Source organism: Barbus barbus, assembly GCF_936440315.1.
Source record: "Barbus barbus genome assembly, chromosome: 20".
NCBI lineage: Eukaryota > Metazoa > Chordata > Actinopteri > Cypriniformes > Cyprinidae > Barbus > Barbus barbus.
This window is the reverse complement of record NC_136748.1, coordinates 678362-701463: the sequence shown is the minus strand read 5'-3', so window position 1 is coordinate 701463 and position 23102 is coordinate 678362. Positions and strand designations below refer to the sequence as shown.

The window sequence follows — 23102 nt, the reverse complement described above, 5'->3', positions numbered from 1 at the left end:
CAGCACATTGACAGCTACACTGCAGTGGTGAATATTACGGTTGGTCCTGCTGTTTGAAGAGCAGTGTTTTCTGGTTCTCTGTCTCTGTCCTGCAGGAGTTTTCCTCTCTCAGCTGATCCTGTGATGAGGATCTTTCTGATTTGGTCTAAATGTGCGGCATCCATCGGCCAGATGCAGACTAGTGTGCCAAAAGCGGATGGGTGCTCTGGTGCTACGAGAGATATCAGATCAAATGAAGCTGGAGCGGGGGGGGGGGGGATGAGTGAGAGTGGCACATGGGAACCAACAACTGAGTCAGTTCTGCTAATTAACTGCCAATTAGCGGTCCCTAAATGCAAGCAATGCTGACGATGCTGTCTGCCAGCAGCTCGCGCCGCCCATCTCCACTCGTCCTCTTGAGTGGTATATTTAGAAAGAGACACCAGAAAATACTGGATGCTCTCATCTAGGTCAAAGTTAAATGGATTACCAGTAACTTCAGTGGTGATTGTGCCAGTGTGTAACACAGAGACAGACAGACAGACTGTGTGTGTGTGTGTGTGTGTGCGTGTGTGTGTGAGCGCAGATCTGAAGGAGACGTGTGTTTAAACTCAGTGCCTCCAAACTTTCTCATGCTCTGAGGAGGAAAATCAAACATCTTCACATGCCAGTTTATACTTTTTACATTACATTTGGAAAATATTAAGCCATTATTATGAATTTCATAACAGCTGGTCGTGCCAAGTGAAAGGGTCATAAAAAACATAAAGCTGACCTGCTTGTTCATGACTCATTTGAGTTCAGGGAAGGAGAGAGAGTTACGAAACCCTTTCTCCAGTCGTCTCAGTATAAGCAGACTAGGACGAATCCCTCATGATGATTATTCATATAAAGACTAAAACAGAGCCACAGATTGGACGCTAGCACAGATGGGTCAGTCTGAGACGCCTCAGCTTTAGATGTTGAGACACAACTGGTGAAACAACGACAGATGACCAATAAAGAGACAAATACAGAGTGTGTGTGTGTGTGTGTTTCTGTGGGCATCATGTAAGATCAGATCCACAAATCATGCAGATGTCAAAGGTTGTTCATAAGTCACCTATTCCACTCCATTTGTCAGCTCATTAGTCAAATGAGTTTCCATGAGTGACAATACAGAGAGAGAGAGAGAGAGACGCAGAAAGAACCCAACAAAACCCATCAGGTGGACATTAACACAATAACTTGTTCTTCCATCACATTTCAAATCATCATGTTTTCTGTGGTGGAAATTACATTTGAAACGGATTCCTTTGTCTAATGTCATATCTAGCGTTTCATGTGTCCAAAATACAATTAAATCATATTTTCACACTTTTTGTTTTTGAAGAAATTATAACTTGTTTGTAAAAGATACACAATAAAAATATTCAGTAAAAAAGTGCACTGACTTTTGAAAAATGTGGTGGAAATTATGAGTAAAAATGCTATTTATCAATTTGACATACTGAAATGGTTTGTGATTATTTCACCATTTGTTTGGATCACAGTTGTATGTGTAATAAGTAATATTTGTATAGTATCTTTATAGTTAACTCTTGATCTGTGATAAAAAAAAAAAATAATAATAAAAAATAATACAAAAATTATGAAGGCAGGGTGAAAGATTCCAAGACAGTTTTAATAAAAGTTAACCCCTGGGACATAAAAGTTCCTGAAGTTGAAGAAACACCCAGAAATGGCTACAAGAGCAACCAATAATGGGACAAACCCGCCTCTCTTTCATAATGCTGTGTGTGTGTGTGTGTTTAGCAGAGGCGTGTTGCTGTCAGCATGTGATCAGGCCTCATTTAGACAGATAGAATAACACACACACACACACACACAGCTGCACTTATGGTGTGTAAAGTGTCTCTCTCTCTCTCTGAGGTCAAACGGGATTGCTGTGCAGTCTCAGATTTAATTACCCATTGCTACATAGTGAAGCACCAACACCAGTGGCCGTCACACACATGCAGAGCAGAAGATCAGATCCCCAGCACAGAGAGAGATGGACAGGTAGATGGGCTCGTCAGAGCAGGAGACGCGCTGTCTATTGACACGTTACACAGAGCGCCCTTGTGCCTCCTCCAGGTCTGATTGTGCCTCCAAACAAAGACCCGATTCAGGATTCGTCCATGCAAACCTCGTCCTGTCCGTCTCTCTCCCCTGTGCTCTATATCAAAGCAGGATCCACACAATGACCATCACAGGAGGAATCCAGGACCATTCCGGCCCATCAGCAGGAACATCATGAGGATCTGAGAGCAGAGCAAACGCTACCGCAAATACAGCCTGACCTCAGACGGACGATAGATAGATTAGTCTTTCAGTATCTGGAGTCTAAAACTGAGAGCGTTGATCTGGTCCCACTCGCTCGTTCTCTCTAGGTGGTTCTTTGCGGTTATTTCAGCATTAATCAGCATGAAACAGGCAAAGCAACTCAATTTTCTGCTGCTGTAGGTGTGTGACGGCACCAAAGCTCGGTTACCACCGTAATTAAAACACCATTCAGCCGTAGGGTGCGTGAAAGGCAGATAACGGCATTCCTGTGGCCAATTTAAGTACCTGGCCAGATCCAGCAGACAAATCACGCTCATTCTCCAGGCGTGTTGCTCATTGTGAGCCGGCACCAGAATGAGGTGTAGGGGAAAAATGAATCACAAAAGCAAAAAAAATCAATTGACCCCAGGGAGGCGCGCGAGCCCGCGGGCCGATAACGCCGAGAGCCGCCGTCTGTACCCGACAGATAGAGCGCCGCGTAAATGAGTCCGCTTTGATAAATACATTAAGGGAAGCTGTGAATAAAAGGCAGGGACTTCTCATTTGTAAATAGAAGCTCCACTACACGGAATTAGACTGATAAAATAGCACTCCGTATAATTAAGTTTGTGTAAGGCCAGAAAATCCGTGCAAATACCTTCCCGGTGTTTTGAAAAGAAGCTGTCAGCTCAATTAATCTGAACATCGGCTGCAGAATGTAGCGAACGAAATTAAGCCTGTGATAAAAAAAGAGCCCGGCCGAGTATTTTGATAAATAATTCCTGTATCATTTCTTTTGCTCTGTGATCATTTTATTTAATCCACCACCTCCAGTTATGAGCTAAGCCATCTACAAAGACGCCGCCGGTCAGAGCGGTCTAATCCGGCACAGAGCGATCAGGGAGGAGGTGCACCACTGTCCTCTTCCCCTTAATGCATCAAAGGGACACAAATGTGTGTCGAACGGCAAAGAGCCGCGGCGATAATGCGTGAGTTGAGTCTGCGCGGTCAACGCTGCTGGCAAAAGAGATGAAAAGTGACTCGACTCACCAGTTGTTTACTTGTAAGATGGTGAGGCCTGTGTCTTGAGCGAGCTGCTTCTTCTGTTCTTCTGAAGGATACGGGTGCTGCAAGAGAACACAAGAGAACACGCTCCGTCAGGATCACGGGAAACTACACAGAATCAACAAACCAGTCATATTCACAGAGTAAACAGTACACAAATGACTCACAGCTAAACGACAGCAAATAGTGCACAACGAAGTAGCAACAACGAATAGCGGTGCAACCTCTGCTAATTATTAGAGTTTGACCCAATCGTTAGAAATGGTCACAATGCAGCTTCTGCGGTGCTTCATTACGCACCACTCTGTTTGTTGTTAGGATGACCAAAAGCTGTCTGCCTCATCAGTGTCACAAAAACGGAGATAGCCAATCATCTCAAAGAAGGCGGGGCTTTACTTTAGGCGGGGGAATTCCATCACAACACTTCAGTTTTAACAGTCAAAGAGTGTGAGGAACAATATAAGTACCTAAGCATTTAATATTTGCTAATAACGTTAACAAAAGAAATGTTAGGCAGACAAAGCAAATTATGCTGTTTGACTTTGATTTTCAGGCTTCATTCATGAATTAATTTTTTTGTTAACAATAGTCCTCTTTAGACTAGCAGGCATTAGAGGATTAGTGACTGTCTGCTTCATCTCTGATAACACTTTATTTCGATGGTCCTCAACAGACATTCTACTGACTATAAGTAACTTATATGTCAACTTATTCCACTAACTAACCCTAACCTAATAATGTACTAATACTCTATTGAGAGTTAGTTGACATAGTTGACAGTTGAGAGTCAACAGATTGTCTAAATGGGCCAAACAAAATATAGTGTAACTCCTTATTTATTCCCCTTAAATATTTTAATTATAGAAAAAAAATTGGTTCTACCCCCCAGTGTTGAAGTCATGGTGCTAGCGATGAGGGTAAGTGTCCTATATGCAGTGGTTGTGAATCCAGCCTTGCACAGGCATCTTTCACAATAGGTTTGCAGCAAAGGCAAGTGTCGTTCTGTGTGTGTTCAGTTTTATGAGTGAAAGACTGAAGCTGGAGTCTATTTGTCTGTGTTACAGTGGTCAAGTGCTGCTGCTTCTGCTGCTTGTATAATGCAAACACCAACATGACAAGAGATCAGCAGGGTGAGGATGCAGATGAACTAAGATAGGACCGATTTAACAGAAGCATGCATAAAAACAGCCGCAGAAGATACTGCACACTTAACACACAGATCTGCACGGCACCGCAGTGAATACTCCAGTCAGATTAAACGCATCGCTCGGAGCAGAAAGACGAAACATCCTCCTTTCCTCGACGGTTAGAGAAATGACTTGAGCTCGTCCCTTGTGCTGCTGATGAACGCAGGCCAAGCGCTAAAGCAAGACGTTTCTGCAAAGGTCTCTTATTGCCAGGAGTCGCACCTGCAAACACAATCCCCGCGCGGGATGCAATGATACAATTTGTGTCACTGTTGATCTACCAAATGTGACATGATAGAAATGGCAGGATTGAATTTGTGCCGAGCGTGTCTCGAGCATGACAAACAATAGTGATCCGCACTGACAGATGTCTTTAAGAGGCAGATTAAGAACCAAACAATCCTCACGCTCCACTTTGATTCAGCCCTCGCCACACATGTGCGCCCACACACACACACACACACACACACACACACGCACGCGTGAGGATAAACCAGGCTGTCTGCAGTAGGGTAGGTGTAGGTGGCACATCTCTCTTCTAGTAGGTCAATCTTACAAATTGTATAAAAGTCACTGGGAACAAAAGCATAAAATAAGATCGACTGAAACGCAGTTTAATTTTGACCCTGAGCGCTCACGTCAAGAAACAAACGGCCGAGGTTTAATTAAAGAGCGGGAGGAGGGAACATTTCTGGAATGTGTCCAATTAATCAGAAAATAATTGTAAGATTGAACAAATAATGAATGAAAAAGAGACACATGAATCAGATTTCTACTTGTGCACACTGGAGCTTTTAATATGCTAAAATCATTAACAAAGAAATATGATAATGGGCACATAGAAATACATTTTTTGATTGCAAAGTGCTGACATATGCTTGGCAAGACAAGGTCTGTTTTTCTGTGAAGCACACATACACTCGTGTGTGTGTGTGTGTGTGTGTGTGATCCTCTCACAGACAGCAGCAGATTCTCTCTCTGCACTGAACACACACACACACACTAAAAGCTGAATTCAGTCTTACAGTGTGAATGCATCCAGGTCATCATACAGAATACAGGTCATCATATGCTGTCAACCAAGCTGATTCATGACACACAGACACATACACACGCACACACACACACACACACACACACAAAAACACACACACGTCATCAAAATCCACCAAAAACCAATCACTAGTAAAAACCAAAAAAGTTTGTTAATTTTGAATGTAAGTGTTAATTTAATCTCATATGCTGTCTTAAAACTGTATATATGTGTCAGTGTTATTTCAGGCATCTCTTCTGCATCACTAAAACAATCCCATATTGGTGATAAATACTACATCGCTGCACATTTCCTCCAGCCACCACAAACCCAATGATTTCAACTAACCAGAGACACGTTTCAAGGAGTGAGATGACATTATATCGTTTCTCCCGCACTAGGAAAAAAACAGAAAGCGCATAAAACCCTTCAAACCCAGTTTAAGATATCCTGACCGCAGACACACAATATACAACAGATCCGGTTTCATTGAGCTCTGCTCTACAAATCACTGTAAATACAGACCTTGGGCCTGATAAACGATGCACATGGCCATGGAAATGCGTACATGATTTGTATTGCACATATCAGGATTTAGCTAAATTAAAGGTATGTTAAACTTGGTGCTATAACATGAATGGAAACGTGCATATGGATTACGCAGGCCATGCACAGAGAAATTATTTAGATTATGCATAAGATGAAACCTATGCAAATTATTGTACATGAGGCCCCTGATCCCTACCAGTTCAATTATACCTCTGTCTCTCTCTCAGTATTATTCAATATAGACACTGTTGCTTTCTGTAAGTACAGATGCAACCAGAGTAATGCACGTCCGAGTGACATCGCAGGTCGAGTCTAGCACTGTAAAATAAAGCATCAAATGACAAAACAAGTGAAACCTGAACAGAGCACTACCTTAATATGAATTATTAATTTCCTCCAGCGGTGTGCATGACACCCTAACAGCATGACGAAGAGTAAACTTAGCATGAGAGATCAGAGAAAGATTGAAAGTGTTCCTGTCGCTTTAAACTCAATCAATAGAGTGAATTACTAAGAGCCGGAGCAATATCCTGAGAAACGGACTGACCACAGAATGTGAAGAGGTGCAGTCTATAAATTATTAGACAGAAAAATGAGCAGCTTATTTTATTGCAGATGCCAGCGCTAGCCTGCAATCGAATCAACTGTTAATTACGCTGCAGCCTGTTAATGGCACCGGCTTTTTGCTGCTCGTGCCATTCTGAGCGCACACACGCGGTCGGGGAAGGAGTCCTCTGGGATGTGTCAGTGCATCATACAGTCCGCAGCAAGTGCATGTGGGCTGATTTTATTTCCCAGAGTGCATGTGTGTGCATGTGTGTTTGCACTCTATTGGCTAAATTACAGGGTGTGATGTGCTCTTCACCGCAACTCAGTGTAACATCGAGCCTGAACCCCCAGTGCCCCCTTCACACACATCACCCCCCCTTCACACACACACACACACACACACTCCCCAGCGGAGCGGCTGACCTTGCGCTTGATGAATGACTTCATCAGTACGAGGCCAGACTGCAATGAATTAAAGAGTCCTGCAGCCTAATGAAACCCAGCACTTCCCCCGACTGAACTACAGAACGCTGCAGCCGATTCACATGCTATAGGCGAGATAAGAATTAGTGAACAGGAGTAGTATGTTGAAAACAGCAGGCTGAATGATGCAGTGCATCTATGAAGCGTGCATCAGTGCATGCTTTTTCGGCTATTGCAACCCACAATCCATTGTGCAGTGGATCGGTATCCTTTTGACTCTGCATTGGTGTTTAAATGCACAAACCTAAACGTAATGCATTTAACAAGATGCTAAAATGATCGCGCAGACAGCTGTACTGTCATACGACGCACTTTTTTTGTTTTGGAGGTTTGCAGAACCGAAATTAAGGCCACATTCTCAATACTCCATTGCCGCTTACCAACAATTTCAATTATTCTCCAACTACTCCATCATCGCTGAAGCATTTGAGTTTCCCCGTGACGCGCAGCTCAAATTGACTGTGATCGTCTCTGTATGTTTAATCAAACTGAGCACAGCAAGATAACAGACTCCCAATAAAATCAATCAAAGCCCAGAATGACATTTTAATATCTGCTACAGAGACATCTGCAGAAAGATTGGCACATTTTAAATTTAGAGAGGCTGTTAATAATGCATTTACATATGTGTGTTTCTGCAAAAATGATATTCCAACCAAATGAAGACTGCAGGTTTATTTTGATAAGACTGATTTGAATATATATATATATATATATATATATATATATATATATATATATATTCCATTTTACGAGGCAAATTCATGAATAATTGTAATATGGTGTCTTTGTTGTATTTGTAATAAGAAGGAACGCTGCATTTACTGCGAGAAGGACTTAGATTTCTTTAGAAAGTTAACTTTGATTATGAAATGACTCATGAAGCGTGTGTCAGGGGTGCTGTGTTTGATTTCTGCTCAGCAGAACAGAAGCTAAGAGACTGTTTTGTTTAAAAGATGGATAAAAGGAGCTTGCTTCTATGTACTCTAGCTTGTGTGTGTCTAAGGTTAAATGTGTGTGCTTAGGTGGTGTTTTGTGTGTGTTTGATTTTCTTCAGCACTTCGCTGCATCCAGACAACAAGAAGGAAGCCGGCAAGAATGCAACTAGACTCACTCACACGCACACACACGCACATGCATGCACAAAAGAGAACACGTCCTCGGTTTTATGAAATGCACCATCGAAAATACACCCCCGATGCTCGAGCGAAATGTATCTTCATGCGGCTTTAGGATCAGATTCAGTCATGACTGACACGCTGGGTTTTTTCAGAGGTAAAACAGTTTCAATTTATTTGGCTTCAAAGGGGCACCTGGAGCCCAGCGCGCCATGAAAAGCTATTGAGGAGAGCAGTTAGACTCTCTCTCTCTAATTCTTCCTCTCTCTGTGCCCCCACAACAATTGCTGGCTGGGCTGGGCTCGGAGCCGCTGGACTGCTGCCAGCCCCCCTGTTTGCTCTACACCAATAATTTATGTTCACTGAAGATGGTGCAAGGTTCTAGAGCGACTCTAGCTATCAATTTGCCTGCCAAGCAAACTGTTGCCCTGCAAAAACATGGATTGGCAAGGCCAGGCGGAGGGGGATGCTGGGGGGGTGGAGGTGGGCACCCCCGTGAGGTTGGCCTGGAACGTAGTTGCTGAGGGTAAACAAGCATTAGCGCTAAAAATCAATCACTCCCATTCTCAAGGCCGTCAGAGAGAACCGCGCAGGGGAACAAACACACACCCACTGCAGTGAGAGATACACACACAGTCCAATACACACAAAACAAAACTGAGAGATACAAACAATTAGAGAAAGCTTTGCTCTTTAGCGGCTGTTGTTAGCTATAGCTGTTCCAGCAACTGACATGTGCTCTCTCAGTTATAATACTAGCGAAAACCATTAGACAATAAAACAATGGCTAAATGAAGCTAGCAGCATTGAATGTAGCTCCTGTGCCTCTTAAAGGGTTAGTTCATTCCAAAATGAAAATTCTGTCATTAATTACTCACCTTCGTGTCGTTCCAAACCCGTAAGACCTTCATTCATCTTCAGAACACAAATTAAGATTTTTGATGAAATCTGAGAGCTGTCTGACCCTGCATAGACAGCAACACAACTGAAATGTTCCCAGACCCAGAAATGTAGAAAGGACATCGGTAAAAATGTCCATGTGACGTCAGTGGCTCAACTTCAATTTTGTGAAGCTACGAGAATACTTTTTGTGTGCAAATAAAACTAAAATAATGACTTTATTCAACAATTCTTCTCCCCCGAGTTACCGACTTCAGCCATTTTGGAGAGTACCACGACGCATGTACACACTTCCCCCAGAACATAAACAACGTTATCATCAAAAATATCTTAATTTGTAATTCTTATAGGGTTGGAACGACATGAAGGTGAGTAATTAATGACAGAATTTTCATTTTTGGGTGAACTATCCCTTTAAGATGGAGCTCTGGCACAAATGGTTATGTGCTGAAGTTCACTGCTTGGTGTTTGGGGGTCGTTCAAATCACTAACCCTGACTAGGTGTAGCATTAATAGAGATGCCTGCAAACCCATCGAATAAGAGCGAACGTGAAGGGTGTAAAGCAGCGGGGGTTTGTGTAGACCTTGTGACTTGGACACAAAAAAAAACCTTGACTATGTGTGTGTGTCTGGATGTGGCCCACAGCCATAGTGATGAGGCTAGTTAATCATCAGATCAGGTTCATGTCTTCTCTTACAGACGCGGCCAGCCGGCTCTTTCAAGGGGAGAGGAACCTGATCTCTATGTCCTTGCGTAGGGAAAGGGGAACAGAAGATAGACTGAATCTCTTCTCATCCTCTTAACCCTCTGGCTTTAGGGTGTACATTTGACCAAATTAAAGTCTCACCACAACATCCCTAGAATTTCTCTTTCCACCTGATCAGGCAAACCTTTCTGGGGCAGGAGTTTAACTTCATTTTTACAGCAGGTTCCATCATCAACTGGCTAATTTTTACTGCATGTGCATGCAGGAATATTCCCTGCGATGCCTTAACAGAGGTTTTCATTTCAGACTGGAAGAAGTGGAAGGGAAAGAGTCTTGTCAGTTGACACTACTGGCTGTCATAAAGTCACATGATCACTCATGCTCAGAGGCAAATTGACAAATCAAGTAGATAAACATGACCTGAGTTCACACTGTAAAATGAAAGCCTGTGAAATGAAGCAAACAACCTGCTGGCCTCAGAACAGATTTACAACTGAAAAAAAAAAAAGAATAATAATAATATCTGGCCTAACAAGAATTCTCTCTTGTCGCTGCCTTCACCAGTCTGTAATGACTTGATTAGTCTAGATGGCACCCGTGAGCAACGGAGCCGAGACCTCATGGGTCATGTTCATTAGGCCACTGGGCTACTACCTATGGCTTACTGCTGTCCAGCCCCCACCTTCCCACAGGGCAAGACTTACTTACGCTATTCTTTAATATATTTTGCCTGCATGAGAGAGAAAAGGATGTTTATTGCTCATGAGGTACATGGACTGGGCTGGAAAACAGAAATGTTGTCCAAAAGGCCACTGGACAGCCAAAGAACAACGGGGTCGTTCTCCTTGCAGGCAACAAAGTAGTTCAGCAAACCCTCAATATTCCAGCCAAACCCTTTTATGTGAGCAGGTCTTGGCAGCACGCAGTATTGTAAGTCTCTTTTTGTGCTGGCATTTGAGGCTGAAGGACAAAGCATTAGCACAGGCTAATCTAAGATGCTGTATACATTGCACATATACATAATTTAGTTCAGCAAGCTTTAAAAAGTTGTTAGCCAATTTCTTCTTAATGAGGAGAAGGGTTATTTGCACATGCTGTCTCTGTGGCCTGGTTTGGGAGCAGCAGTCAATGGCATTTTAGCATCTTTTATCCGGCTCTGAACCCATAATGTCATGTTTCATTTGTTACACTAGAAAACTTGAGTTGTCAAATCTGCTTTTGAGTCAAAACTCACAGTAGAGGAAACCTCGATGTTTAGCCATTAGCTTGGAATGTGGAGCAACCAAGCAGCCGGCAAACAGCTGCAGGGGCAATTTCCTGTAGGTTAATGATGCTAAAAATGTAGAAGTCAAGCATGGCGCCCATTTAACTGACTCTCCAAGAGGACTAAACAAAGCATCAGCATAGAGAGGCTGTCACGGAGGGTTTCGGTAAACTCAGCCTCGCTAAAATGATCAAGCCAACTGAAGCAGGACAGTATAAGCCCAAGAAATCTCATGGTCATGATCGCAAAAACCTTACGAGACAAACTTAAAATCATACCTGTTGTTCCTACTGCTTTCGTCGTTTATGACCTCTCAGAAATACTCTTCTTTACACAGGGCTTTGTTACCTTTGAAAGAAAATCAAGGCCTCCCGTCAGCACTGTACACTCAGGCAGTGGATTGCTGTGATCCCCGGGGACTCTCCACTTTTGATGTTTTAGTCTAAGGTATGTATGAAGAGTTTTAATGGCTCTAAGAGCAGCAGAGCTAAGGAACAGAGCAAAGGGCCTCTTTTAGGTACATTCCAGCCGCCTGTGCTCTCCCCATAGTGCTTCTCTGCTCAATCCTGCCCTGAGGCCTGCTGACCTCTGACCTGACTGACCGGCTTGGCTGTAGGCTTCTCGTTTGTTACCAACTTTATCCACTGACAAAGCAAGCAGGAAACTGGCAGCTACCCAACAATCCCATGAGAGGATGACCAACAGCTTGCTCAGCTTACCGTTTATTAGTGAACGGGGGTCAACAGGCAGCACAAATAAGAAATGTAGCCTGCTTTCTTCTTTTTTTAGCTAAAAGTTTCCTACCTAATGAAACCGCAACGTTTGAAACCTGAAAGGTCAGTGAGAACTGCAACCTTGAATATCAGAGCAGATTAACAACTCTAATGGTAGTTGTGCAATAACTGCAGTGTTGTTCAAACCCCAAAAGGAGTGATTCATCACAGGATTGAGTTTCCCTATCACTGTGCCTTTGAGCAAGGAACTTGACTCCTGGTGGACTGTCCCTGTAGTATATGTACTGTAGGTCCACTAAACAGTAAATAAAAAAAGTGCATGTCAGTTCTGGCTCGGTCTTTCTTCTTTTTGCACTTTGCATGGCGCATACTGAGGCATCAAAGGGAGCTACAGTAATCCAAACACCGTCGTTACTTTGAGAGTTTACACGCTGCCCTAGAGGGAGAGATAAAAAGGGATTGTCAGGATCCACTTACAGCTTTTTGGACTGATCCAGGCCACAAGCAAGAACTGTGAGCTCAAACGCAGCAGAGTGCTGCTGGTGCACTGGACTCCAGCAGGATGGAAGAGCAAAGGGAGGTCATTAACCTCTGCAACTAAAATGCACTCAGATGGCTCCCTGCTCTGGAGGCTGATGACAAGCGTCTGTGTTCTTTTCAACAACTTGTTGAGCTGTCTCCACCCCCACCTCTGAAACCAACACCAGCCATCCCCATCTCAGGAATGTAACCCAAGACCCGCTCCTCTCCAATCACTTTGCAGAGAAGCCTGCTTGAGGTGTAAGACAGCTGTTGTTGCGTTCTTTCCATTGTGTTTGTGGATTTTCGAACTCTTACTTTTTCCTTTACTTGATCCCCTGCCTTACCGCTGCACAATAATTCATGATCCAATGCAGAGCTGAGCGCAGTACAGTCAACTTTGACTGACGGGAATCGAGCGGCGTGCCTCTATAATGGTAAAAGTGCTTCAGTAATGGCTATGCCATTGAGGGTTGGGCTCTGTAGAGGAAGATCTGGTGCAGAAGTCATTACCACATACTAAAACCAAATGAAGCCAAGAGCATTAAAAATAAAGCTCTGCAGGGCAGGAAAAACTGTTTCCCATCAGGTTTTCAATGTGGTTCCTCACCTTTAACTCTAACAGTTTAGACTCTTGGGAAGGTCTGGGCCATAAGGCTGTCTGCTGATTCACGTAATGTCTCAGGAAGTTATTTTCCTGAAAGAGCCCCCCCCCACACCCTTTCAGCAGGGCCATGACAGAGGAGAACAGAATGGTAGAGATGCATGTACTGGCTGGGACATTCATATTTCTCAAATAGAAGGCAAATCATGGACTGCCGTTTGTCCAGAGACCTATAACAGACTATCGAACTGGCTTTATAGATCACTCTAATCCTGGGGGCTTCTGATGATCTTCCACATTTCCATTGCTGTCATTGGTTACTAAATCCCAGCAATTGAGGTCTCGTTGTAAGGTTAGGAAAACTACACAACAAAATTGCTAACATCTGCAGAGTTCCCTCCATGTGTCAGGGGCTTGTCTTTGCTTAAGCATTTTTTTTTCTTCCAGTTGCCACAGCTTGTTTCAAAGACATATTCCACATTTGTTTACTTAATTCTGCTCAAACCATGCCTTACAGAGATTCCTCGCTGTTAGAGTCCAGATAACGTAAAATGATGCGTGAAGTCTTGCCTTCCTTTCCTCCGTAGGCTTCATTACTTTTTAATATGTGTGCAGGAAGAGGGAAAAATGGCGTGGAGATAATCAATGGTACAGAGGCAGTAGCCCATTAATCTCCCCGTGGATTCCGTTCTAATATGCACACTTGCTTGGGCAAACATGGGCTCTGCTGTGGTGCACGTGTCTGCCTGGATGGGCCACTTAATGAAACAGCCAGCCTTCGCTTCCTTTTGAGGAGATTTTGCTGAATGAAAAATTAACTGTCTGATGTTCGCCACGCCAAGGAGCTTCAACGTTTTATTGAATTCAGGTGGGAGTTGTACATTCCCCATGCAAGCGAGACAAACAATGAGAGCAGAAGGCAGGAAATGGTGTGAGCACTAGAGCAGGTCCCTATGGAAATTTTATCAAAGATCCCTAATGCAAACATCAGCACAACTGACCGGGGGAGGCATACGAAAGCCCAACAGAAAGAAAGGTGACCTGCAGCACTGAACCAGGACAGAGGAAGAAGATAAACATGGTAGAGAGAGAGAGAAAGAGAGCATGTTGTGTGGAGGTGTAGATGTGGAGAGGATGTATACAATGACCACCAGTTGGGCGGCTCTGAAACCAGAGCTAACCGCCGGCCTCACAAGCCCTCCTCTCGATGCGCAAAGAGCCACCTGTGGACAGAATTAGCCGATGTGACTGTCTCCAAAGGTAACCGAAATACACCTGCCGGGACCCGCTCACTCCTGCGCTTGCATCACGTGGATGTATCGTCAGATGGGAGGAAGGGAGAGGAGGAGAGAGAAACAGAGTGGAGTAATCTGGAGGAAAGGGTGGGCGGGACAAACAGCAGTAATTGTGCGACATAAGCCAGGGTGAAGTTTGATACGTTTTCTATGTCGGAGGGTTGCTGGTGGGTGAAGGCAGACAAAAAGCCGTGGCTAAGAGGATTGCGAGGCAGGGATAGTGCATGCCAGAGCCCCGAGGTGGCAGAGATTTGTGCTTGTATGAAAATGTATGATTCACCCCCCCAGCAGTGCGCTCCGCTTCCGTGAACACGCTATACTTCATTTGCTGGTGATTATGCGGGTTGCTGGCCCTCTAAGCCCCTTTGAACTTGTAATTGCCACCGGTTTCAAATAATGAACATTAAGGGAGATTCAGAAGAGTGTGTGTAATTACAGGTTTTCCCTGCTTTTCTTCTGCACCCCAGTTGTAGAGGGAGAGGAGGAGGAGAAAGAGGGAGGAGGTTCTGCTTGCTGAAATCCGTAATGTCTCGCCAAGTCTCTTTATCTAAATCGCTGTAGATTTGAGCAGGGATTGCCGTGCCCCGGGGACATTATAACTACAGCGATCTGATCAATATTCACATGCATTTGAATCTGGAGCCAAAACGCTCCGGTTTGATTAGGATATCTGTCTGTCTTTTATTTATCTCGGCATCTATTTATTTCTTTGGCATTTTGTGGATGTTTTTGATACTGCTCACCAGTTTAAGTCATCATGAAAAACTCCCATATGAGCCTGAACTGAACAGTGAGGATCACACTACAGTGTGGTAGCCCAGGCGATAAAAGGCCTCAGTTTGCCAACGTCTTGGGAGGCTGAACGGAAACCACAACAAATTGGTGTGTTTTGTTTGTAGCCTTTGATGCACCATTCGAGATATGAAATGATATTGTGCAGTCACAGCGCTTGGTCGTCATTATGAGATAGAAAGGAGGTGCAGACAGAGCTCAGAGGGAGGCCCGTGAGGAGAAGTGCTGGAAAAACAAAACAGAATAAAAACAGCAGCAGAGAATGGGCGGGAAGATCACAGAGCAGAAATAGAGCTCTGGGATTCAGAGGAGCGCCAGTCCCCTGACAAACTAAACAGAGAAACACAGTCTGGTTTTGATTTTTGCTCCACACACATACACACACACACACACACACACAGAACCGTCCTTTCTTAGTTTTCCGCTTCTATGTCTGAGATGTCTCTTCAACCACACCCCTAGTTCCTCCCTCTTTTTAGCCAGAGACATACTCTACATAAGTATGTGAATGCATGCATTGATTTCACACAAACACAATTTATTAGTTACAGCTTTGCCAAAAGGGTGCTACAGCAGGAATTAGTGTCTTCTAATATCACAGGTTTCCTCTTTTACATCAATGGAGGAGCAACAGTTTGAAGAGAATCAGGCTGAGCACGTTAGTTAAACTTTCAACAAATTTATATCAGCTTTCTGAAGAACAACAAATCTGGACCACATGATTGCATTCTTCTGGACGGACATTGGCACCTTGTGTACTTGTCTGGGTGGAGGTCAGTTTGAGGTGTCCAGTGAGATGTAGAGTTAATAAAGTGAAGTTCTTGTTCTCCTCACTGTTTATGTGCATTTCAGGCCAGAGCAGATGCATTCCCCTCACACACACATGCATGGAACAGCGTGTTCCAGCCTGTTCAAGCCATCTTTATTAATACCAACTCAGTCTGGGTATGTAGGAACATTCCAAGTGTCAGCAAGGTCATCTCTCAACTGAAAGATTTCGCTCTGTCTCTGAGGTTTACAGAGACTCATTTATCTCTAAAAGCATTAAAACATGATAAACATGCCATAACTTACACATCATACAGGATGATGCTCAAAGACAAGAAAGAGGATTGCCTTTAGGTTCAAAATGTTATTACAAAACAGCCATATTTCAAGAATAATTTAGCTGCAACAATTCAAAATATGGACATGGTGATCTGAAAGCAAATCCCATTAAAGAAGTGCCTAAAATCAGACAACAATCAAATTTACTTTCATTGCCATTGTTGCCTAAACTGCACCTAAGAATGCTGAAGCATGTTAGTGTGTGCTGCAGATCTTTAAATGTCACAGACATGAATTTAAGAGGCAAGTGAATGCTGATGTTGAACAACTTAATGCCAAATGCTAGCTGATGCCAAAGCCTCTTCCCAGGAACACTAATAACTAGGGTTGACAGCTTCAGAAAAGGAAAATAAGGGACAACTGTGATTCTTTATAGGATAAGGGACCGCTCAAAATATTTGTACTTTACCACATAGTGTATGTCATTTCAGTGTGTCTGCAGTAAAGTATATGTATAAAAGGCGTATGAAAGGTTCTCAGAAATAATCACATTTGTTTGCTTAACTTATATGTACAATTATTCTAAAAGGAATTTTAATGTCACAAAAAACATCAACTATCAGTAAATTGTATGACTATTGAAGTGTGACTGCACAAGTGGTGTAGTAATTTGAGAGGTGGATATACTGTGAAATGACATACAAATGGCATAAAATTTGAAAGCATAATAACTGCACATCTATGAAACGTCTGTCAGTAAAGCATTTTTTAAAACAATGGCACTTCAAATTTTGAACTAAAATTTTATTGATAATAAAGCAATGATTTGTCCAAAAAGGATGATTGAGAATTTGTTATTCGTATGGTGGCCATATGGCATATGTCGCATTTCTTTACTGTCTTAAATTCGGGACAATTCTGTATTATATTGAATGGTTGACAAAACTACTGATAACCAAGAATTGCAAACACTGCAAACACACACAGAAAGTAACTATTTTCAAGTCCTTGCATATGACAGAGGAAGGTGGATGTGGCTTCTCATTAAATTCCACGACCTGCAAGAATGAAAGAGTCACTCGATACGGACATCTGAACTTTCAAGTCTCTCTGGTTCGGAGGTTCTGACAAACTGACTGCAGCAGTGGCCGTTTACTGTGACATACTTGATTTCTAGATTTACAACTCAGCGAGATCAGAAGGCATCAACAGAACAAATGGCAGACAGCAGCCAGAGTGTGTCCTTACAGTAGGGTGACTATCCAACACACAGCTTCACCAAAACTGTTTTAAAAGCACACATTAGTGTAAAATGGCTTCTTTTATGGCCAGTTTTCACTTTCAAAATATGATAATACTGTTACTGATCAGCTAAGTCGTAATGTTAATAGTTACTTGATCAATAACACATCAGATGTAATAGTACACACATTTGAAGGTGCAGCAGGGTAAATTATGTTTCTGGTCTTCAGGTTTGCTTATACATGCAGACACACACACATTGAACAGAACTGTTATATAGGCTGCACTGGTGACAGAGGGCAAACAAGCCCATGATAGATTAGTGTTGCCCTACTGCAACCCCTGGAGCGTCACAAAACAACCTCGCTGGGCCTTAAATGAAACCGCTGCTTTAAGAATGCCCTGCATTACAGCACACATTGATGGAGGACGCCTCTGCTGAGAAAACCCAGAGTTTACATGCGGTGGGGGGGGAGAGAACCTACTGACCACATTTCATGTTTGTGTGTGTGAGAGTGAGGAAGAATTTGACTGAAGTTTTTAAGTGTGCCTTTTGTGTTTGTGAGTGTGTCCTTTGTTTGAAACTATTGTCAGATGTGCTGCAGTGGAAATGAACACTGACGTGAATCAGACATATAAACCGCTGCAGTCAGAGCAGATCAGCCCAAATGTTTAGTCTGAGATGAGCCTCAAAAATGGGTCTGTTTGCTTTACTGCGTGACTCTACAGGCTGATCCTGTTTATTTGCTTACACAATTATCTGATGAGGCGTTTAGCTCATGAACAAAGGTGGCAGATGAGAAATGAACTTGTGACTCTTGCTTTATATACATTTAATAAGTGCTATTCTGTAGAAAGCATCACGTAATAACATTCGGTTTCACTTTATTTTGATGGTCCCTTTAACACATTCTGTTAACTATAAGTAATGTTGCAACCACATATTTACTAACTCTCATTAGAGTGCTAGTTGAGTATTAGTAGACTGGTAGGGTTAGGGGTAGAGTAAGTTGACATGTACGTGCAAAGTTACTTATAGTCAGTAGAATGTCGGTTGGGAGACCATCACAATAAAGAGTTAGCAGATATTAAGCAGACAGTCTACTAACAATCTAAAGAGAGTTAGTAGACATGTAGGTCCAACATTACTTATTGTTAACAGAATGTTCAAAAGGGACCATCAAAATAAAGTGCTACCTAACATTCTCCACTGCTGAAATTACTCTTCAGCTAATGCAAAAGCTGTGTTATTGGGTAAAAATAACATTAGCCAATAATAGCACAGCTCACTTTTCATAACCCAGTCAATTCCAAATGGATAAAGGGATAAAGATTGGCAGGTTTTATGGATTAGTCCTGCCCCACATTATTTTTTTCCACTAAATATTCAGTTTTCCCCAGACGGTCCCACCCCAAACTCATGCCACTGGCTGATTCACATTTCAGGCTTATTTATTTGCACAACTTCTTGAAGGTTTACCCAAGTGAAAGGACAGCACAGGCCTGGAGTGCTATCTTTGTATCCGAGTGCTTCCTGTTTTCATTGCAGGCTGACCCTCGTCTTAGCAGGGCGCCGACCGACTAATTGAGAGGATTCAAAGTTTGTCTCCATTAAATTGTTGGGTGACCCTGCAGCGATGTCAGTACAAACTACACTTCACCGCTGCCCTGCGTTTCTCTCCGAGAGCCACGTAGAAGGTTCTTCTCCTTCTTGCTCATTAAATATGAAGCCTAATAGAGCAATACACCCCACAGTGGAGTTTATCTTTCCGATAACATAAGCTCTGTGCCGTATGGGAAAGCTTACAGCAGCCAGCTGGGATTTCCTCCTGCTAATGGCACTGGAAGAGATCCAGAGAGCTCCAGGAAGAAGAGCACATCTCTGGGGCTTCGACTGCAGCGCTTTCTGACCCAAACTCTGGAGTTCTGCGGAAGCTCTTCGGTCGGGTGCAGAATGTGCCACATGCATCTCCTGTAGGTCCATGTTTTGCACCCCTGTGGGATTGGCTGTTGGCTCAGAGAGACTTATAAGGGCGGACTCAGAGACTTCCTCGGAAGAGGAGGCCATCGATTTCAGCCCACAATTGTAACTGTTAGCCGGCGCATATTTTTTTGTGAGTGCGGGGGATGGAAACGGGGGAAGGGAAGGGGTTACGTCCTTTTGAGCCCCTCAGAATAGGTGACAATGGCTCAATGTTGAGAACATATGTAAAGGGACCCCCACCGCTCATGGAAGAGCAGCTCCGCTTTGGCCCCGCGGTTGAGAAAATACAACCTCGCCGCTTTTCTTTTGCCCCTTCCAATGAATGGTTGAATGGAGAGCTGCCGCTACGGGCCATTCAGGGCCAAAGTCCCCATGAATTCACCCGCACACAAATGCATCCTGAACTGGAAAATACATTTGCTTAACAAATTAAAATAAAAGGCCTGATGTGTTAGTGTGTGGCACGGCAGTGTGGTGTAAAGGATTGTGAGGGGGGTTGCGGCCGGTACTTCGGGATAATTCAATTAAGTCTCGTTGGTCGGAAAAGGAATGGAAAATAATAGAAAGGTGGGATAAAAAGGATGGATTATTGCTCACGCTCATAAAAGACTTCTGCAAAAGGAAACTTCTGCATTTCCACTAATGAAAATTCTTACGTTTTCATTGCATTTAAAACTATTCTAAAAGAACAGGAGTGCGTCTCTTGTGAACGTCGTGAATGAGGATCTCCCGAGCTGCCAGTAAAGACGCCTAATGATCTTTGAAAAAAGCGCGAAATTCCTGCGTGATATGGAGCCAAGTGAATGAAGTGAGAGGCGTTTGTGGGTAAAAGCAGCGAGGTAGGTGGTGGGTTGACGCCTCCCTCTTCACTGCTTTACACACAAGCTGAGCGCACCAAGCGGTTCTGGGAGCGTGAAGGGGACGACAAATGAAAAGAGCGCAAGAATAAAGCAGAGAAAAGCGAGGCGTCTTTGTCTTTCTGTCAAATTGGGCTGCGGAGGAGTCGTTCTGATGATGATGATGATGAGAGTTATAAGCGCATGGCAGAGTTCAGATTATCCCGCGGCAGTTTCTAATGGATTTACAGCCCTTTTAATTAGCTGTGTTTAAGGAGCGTTATTACTTTGGCTCGGGTTTGATCGCCGGGACCAGTTGGGCGTCAGGGTTTGCAGGGCATGTCCCTCACACACAGTTGGCGGTTCTCAGTTTCTTGTGGAGCACACGCTGTGTTCACGTGCTCAGGGACGGCAGCACCTCCCTCAGAAACCCGACCCTTCCTGTCCTGATCGATATATCCTGAGCCGTGGATGATGTAGTGACATCAGAGAGGCAAATGGAACACGACCCTGCGTGCCACCTCTCCAAACCGGCACACATACTCTCAACAACTAGCGTTTAGACCTACACTCAACCCAACAAATGCTCTTTAGGAAGAACTGATGAAAACAGGTTATCCTTTATTTTAAGGTCTCCTTGTAACAGTGCTGTTATACTTTTAAGTACAGAATAATATTAATTATCTACAGTGGTGGCCAAAATTATTAGAACACCTGACAGATCTGAAAATATTTACCTTTTTTGCCTCCAAAACATGATTTCATTTCATAATGTACATGAAAAATTCAGGTGGTTGCTCTGAGCACAACAAACATCATTTTATCCACTTTTAACTAGCACATCTCTCTGGTATAGTGTCAATATATTTCCTGAGAACTTCAACACTAATGTTATCCCATGCCTTCTGCAGCTCAAGCCAAAGGCTTTCATTTGAATCTACAATAGATCTGTGCATTTTATTTTCCAACTCACCCCAAATTTGCTCAATGGGGTTGAAGTCTGGACTTTAAGGGGCTAGTCCATCATTTTCAGTGTTCCAGCAGATTCCTTCCGTCACAAGTTCCGGCAATAGTTTTGATACCCGAGTTTCCGAGTTCATAAACTTTAAACATGGTGGAGGGGACAACCATTGCTGCTGTCACTGTTCTCACAACAACTACATCCCTTTGTCTTGTCGCTAAAGTAGTGTATTTATAGGCTAGATATGAACGATCATTTGAAGCAAACTTTGCGTTTTATAAGCAGTGAAATAAACATGTATTTGACCAAAATTCCAGAATTGTCAGCAAACTGCATGTATATGATTGCCAACCAATGGGATGCTACATTTTATTTTTTCCGACATCAAAGCACTTGAATACGAGAAGCTCGTAATCACGACTTCATAAGTAGGAAACAGGAAGTTTCCGATAGCACATGAAGGGGGGAAGTGGTGTGTGGCTAAGTATGGTGACCCATACTCTGAATTTGTGCTCTGCATTTAACCCATCCAAGTGTACACTCAGTAGTGAACATACACCCGGAGCAGTGGGCAGCCAATGCTGCGGCTCCCAGGGAGCAGTTGGGGGTTTGGTGCCTTGCTCAAGGGTCTCACCTCAGTCGTGGTATTGAGGGTGGAGAGAGCGTTGGTTATTCACTCCCCCACCTACAATCCGTGCCGGACCTGAGACTCGAACCCACAACCTCCAGGTTAAAAGTCCAACTTTCTATCCATTAGGCCACGACTAGGCCATGACTGCCCCATTGGGCTGTGATTTAGCTGTGTACACTGTGCACTTACTGCAAGTGTGAAAATGCTTATATGTTGATACTGAAATTAATATTGAATGACATTACACACACAATATGGCTAAATAATTTATTTCTGCAACACAGTCAAGCAGAGTGATACAAACAGTGAAAAGTCCCAGTGCTGTTGGCATTCTTTCATCAGATTTGAGGGCTGGATCTAACTGGTGTCTTTATGTCAATGACTGTGTATTAATTCTAGTTTGTAAGAGTTCAGTGTGAGATCTCAGCACTTATATTCATAAAAGAGCTCACAAACAGAAAAAGAGACTTACTGTGAGATGCTGGAAGAGCCATGCCCGCATGATGTTGGTGGCGACTTTGGGGAAGATGCCCCGTTTTTTCTGTCGCTTTTTGTCCTTGTCTGGATCATCGTCGTCGCCTGTGCCGGGTGAGGCCACGCTGTTGTCTAAACCATCTCCTGGACAAAAGGAGAGATTTTTAGAAACGTGGCACACATTAACATTACACAAACCCTCAAAGACAAATTCTTATTTTGCTTGACATCATGCAGGACGGTTGCGAAGACAAAAGCAACTGCAACGTGATAAACACAAATGCACAACCCTGCAGCCCCTCCCCTTCCTGCACCTCATTTACATATCATGTCTGACTGATGTCCATCAGCGTCCGTCTTGTGCATGTGTGAGTGCAGCTCATGTCTCTTCATAACCTACTTCCCAGACTTACTTTCTTTCTCCTCTGCCATTAATTGTGCATTAGCAAAAATGATTTACTTTTAAAAGTCAATTATTTTTTCTTGGCCTTAGGCGAAAATGCCTTGAAAGCCTTGCTTCAGGGCATCTAAATTATGTATCTGAAAAACTCCTGCACTACGCTGCGATATTCCACAAATTTACACTTGCACGTCTCTCTGTTTTTGGAGAGACATCAATCACACGCACCTATATAAGCAATAATCACGCATTAATATTTCAACTAATCACTTTAAAAAAGAGGAAAGAGAACAGATCCGATGGGTGGCACAATCAAATGCAAAATACATGAAGAATACAAGGACAGTTGAAAGCCTTTCCTTCCCCTTTCTGTTTTAATCTATTATTTCTCTCTCTAGTGCTGTTTTATCGCCCTCACCGTGTGAATCAGTGCTAATGTGGAAGTGACCTCACAGCAAATGCCCGA

The 23102-nt window shown here is 43.3% G+C and overlaps 1 protein-coding gene across 4 annotated transcripts in view; it reads right to left on the bottom strand.

Moving 5' to 3' along the window:
• LOC306886325 (homeobox protein Meis2) overlaps positions 1-23102 on the bottom strand; it is a 71626-nt gene that overhangs the window by 23473 nt on the left and 25051 nt on the right. For 3 of the 4 annotated variants that reach the window (XM_079443345.1, XM_079443348.1, XM_079443346.1), the window contains exons 8-9: positions 22235-22380; positions 3313-3389 (exon numbers count right to left, since the gene is read on the bottom strand). In XM_079443345.1, the coding sequence (XP_079299471.1) occupies positions 3313-3389; positions 22235-22380 (223 nt within the window). The remainder of the gene's footprint in view (positions 1-3312; positions 3390-22234; positions 22381-23102) is intronic. The other variant, XM_079443347.1, reaches the window with a different exon arrangement.